The sequence below is a fragment of the Mya arenaria genome, chromosome 5 (genome assembly GCF_026914265.1).
Source record: "Mya arenaria isolate MELC-2E11 chromosome 5, ASM2691426v1".
NCBI lineage: Eukaryota > Metazoa > Mollusca > Bivalvia > Myida > Myidae > Mya > Mya arenaria.
In genome coordinates, this window is record NC_069126.1 from 582410 (window position 1) to 584779 (window position 2370).

A 2370-nucleotide genomic window follows, 5' to 3' on the forward strand; every position below is an offset into this window, starting at 1 on the left:
TTAACTTGATAACGTTCTGTTATTGGAGTATAATTGCCAAACCCAGGATTCAACTTACAAATGTTAGCAAAGGTTATCAAAACAAGACAGTTTTATTTCATGGAAATTCAGGGAAAACTTCTCGATGGATTCATGAATGAACTCTTAATTTAGGGGGGAAGGATGTAGTAATGTGAAATAGACTATAGCTTGATATTACTAATGGTTTGCATTGTCTAAATGTATTCAGTTGTACTGTGATACTTGTCGAGAATAAATGTGTGTAAAGCTTATGAAATCTTAAGTTATTACACACACCACTTTACTGGATACGAATCCCACGAACACACCACTGTACGGGAAGCGAAAGCCACGAACACACCACTGTATAGGAAGCGAATGCCACGAACACACCAATGTACGGGAAGCGAAAGCCACGAACACACTTCTGTACGGGAAGCGAAAGCCACGAACACACCACTGTACGGGAAGCGAATACCACGAACACACCACTGTACGGGAAGCAAATGCCACGAACACACCACTGTACGAGAAGCGAATGCCACGAACACACCACTGTACGGGATACGAAAGCAACCAATACACCACTGTACGGGAAGCGAAAGTCACGAACACACCACTGTACGGAAAGCGAATGCCACTTACACAACACTGTACGGGAAGCGAAAGCCACGAACACACCACTGTTCGGGATACGAAAGCCACTTACACACCACTGTACGGGAAGCAAATGCCACGAACACACCAATGGACGGGATACGAAAGCCACCAACACCCCAGTGTATGGGAAGTGGATGCCACGTACACACCAATGTACGGGAAGCGAATGCCACGAACACACCACTGTATGGGAAGCGAATGCCACGAACACACCAATGTACCAGATACGAATACCAAGCGAATGCTACGAACACACCAATGTACGAGATATCAATGCCACGAACAAACAGCTGTGCGGGTTATGAATGCCAAGTACACACCACTGTAAGGGATATGAATGCCACGATCACACAACTGTACGAGATATGAATGCCACGTACACACCACTGTGCGGGATATGAATGCCACGATCACACAACTGTACGAGATATGAATGCCACGTACACACCACTGTACGGGATATGAATGCCACGATCACACAACTGTACGGGATATGAATGCCACAAACACACAACTATATGGGATAAATATGCCACGTACACACAACTGTACGGGATACGAATGCCACGTGTACTTTGCCTTAGATTTCAACTCTGAGAAATCAGTTGGTCAAGATTTTCAGGAAAACTTTAGGATATTAGAGAAAGTTCTTTATAACCGTGGATAGAGCGGGGTTTATGGTCTTTAAATCACAAAAATTCTCCAAACATTAAGAAAGTTATCTTTAAAAACCTTACCTGAATCGAGACTTGTTGACATTTTTTGCCGTGCACTTTACCAAATAAGTCACGTGGGTTCTCCACCGTGTCAATGACTGCTTGACAATTTCGCTTTTTTCAACGTCTTTTGACATTATTATGACGTAACTTTTTATGACGTATATTTTTAATATATTGACGTCGTTAGTAGTCAACGTTGTCTTTGCAAAATTAGCAGCAGCTTTACATATTATAGTTATTACAATCTACTAAAATGGCCGGTGGAAACGAAATAGAGTTGTTTCGGGCGCCAGACATTAAGGTCCCTATCCAGTAAGTAATATAACGATTTAAAAAATTGCTTTCACCATCCGCATAATTAAACAAAATACAATTAGTCACATTGCTTTTTTCTGAAATAACAATAACGAAATAAGTGTACTTTAGCTAAACAGTCTCGTATAAATAAGTAATGCAAATTGCAACATACTGCTGACGTCACAGGATGCATTGTACAAAGAATGGTAACTTTTGAAATTTAAATTCAAAGGAAATGCATAAGATGATCGAAATTTAAGCTGAAGAATATTTCATGATAATATGAGATTAATTACAATATTGTTCCATATGATTTGTCGATGTTCATTAAGCCGACATCCGCTGATCATGATTTATAAGTGTTGTTTTTCTTCTATTTTCAATTTAAAGGGAGTTAATGTAACAAGTTTCAAGTTTTTATTTACATCTTTGGCATACAATATGCATGAGATGATGACATAGAAACAAGGTTGAAACAGTTTACACAAAACAGTGAAACACTTACCAGAAATAACATTATATAAAACACAGAAAACATAATGCGTGCATCACTGAATTGAGATCAAATTGAAAAATAATATTCACAACAAAATACAATAATATCAGGCTATGTTAATTAATTTACTAATGTGAAAATTGACAAATGAGCCAATTAATGATAATGGTTTTAACACATTTTGATGATTATAATAAT

At 38.4% G+C, this 2370-nt stretch overlaps 1 protein-coding gene across 1 annotated transcript; it reads left to right on the forward strand.

The window, feature by feature from the left end:
- The first annotated feature begins 378 nt into the window (after window positions 1–378).
- LOC128234356 (uncharacterized) lies at window positions 379–1029 on the forward strand. Its single transcript, XM_052948553.1, has one exon. The coding sequence runs from the start codon at window positions 379–381 to the stop codon at window positions 1027–1029; it is 651 nt and encodes a 216-aa protein (XP_052804513.1).
- The last annotated feature ends 1341 nt before the right edge of the window (window positions 1030–2370 follow it).

What these genes read in the sequence shown, in the direction of transcription:
- LOC128234356 (XM_052948553.1), top strand. Translation starts at nt 379, where the DNA reads ATGCCACGAACACACCAATGTACGGGAAGCGAAAGCCACGAACACACT.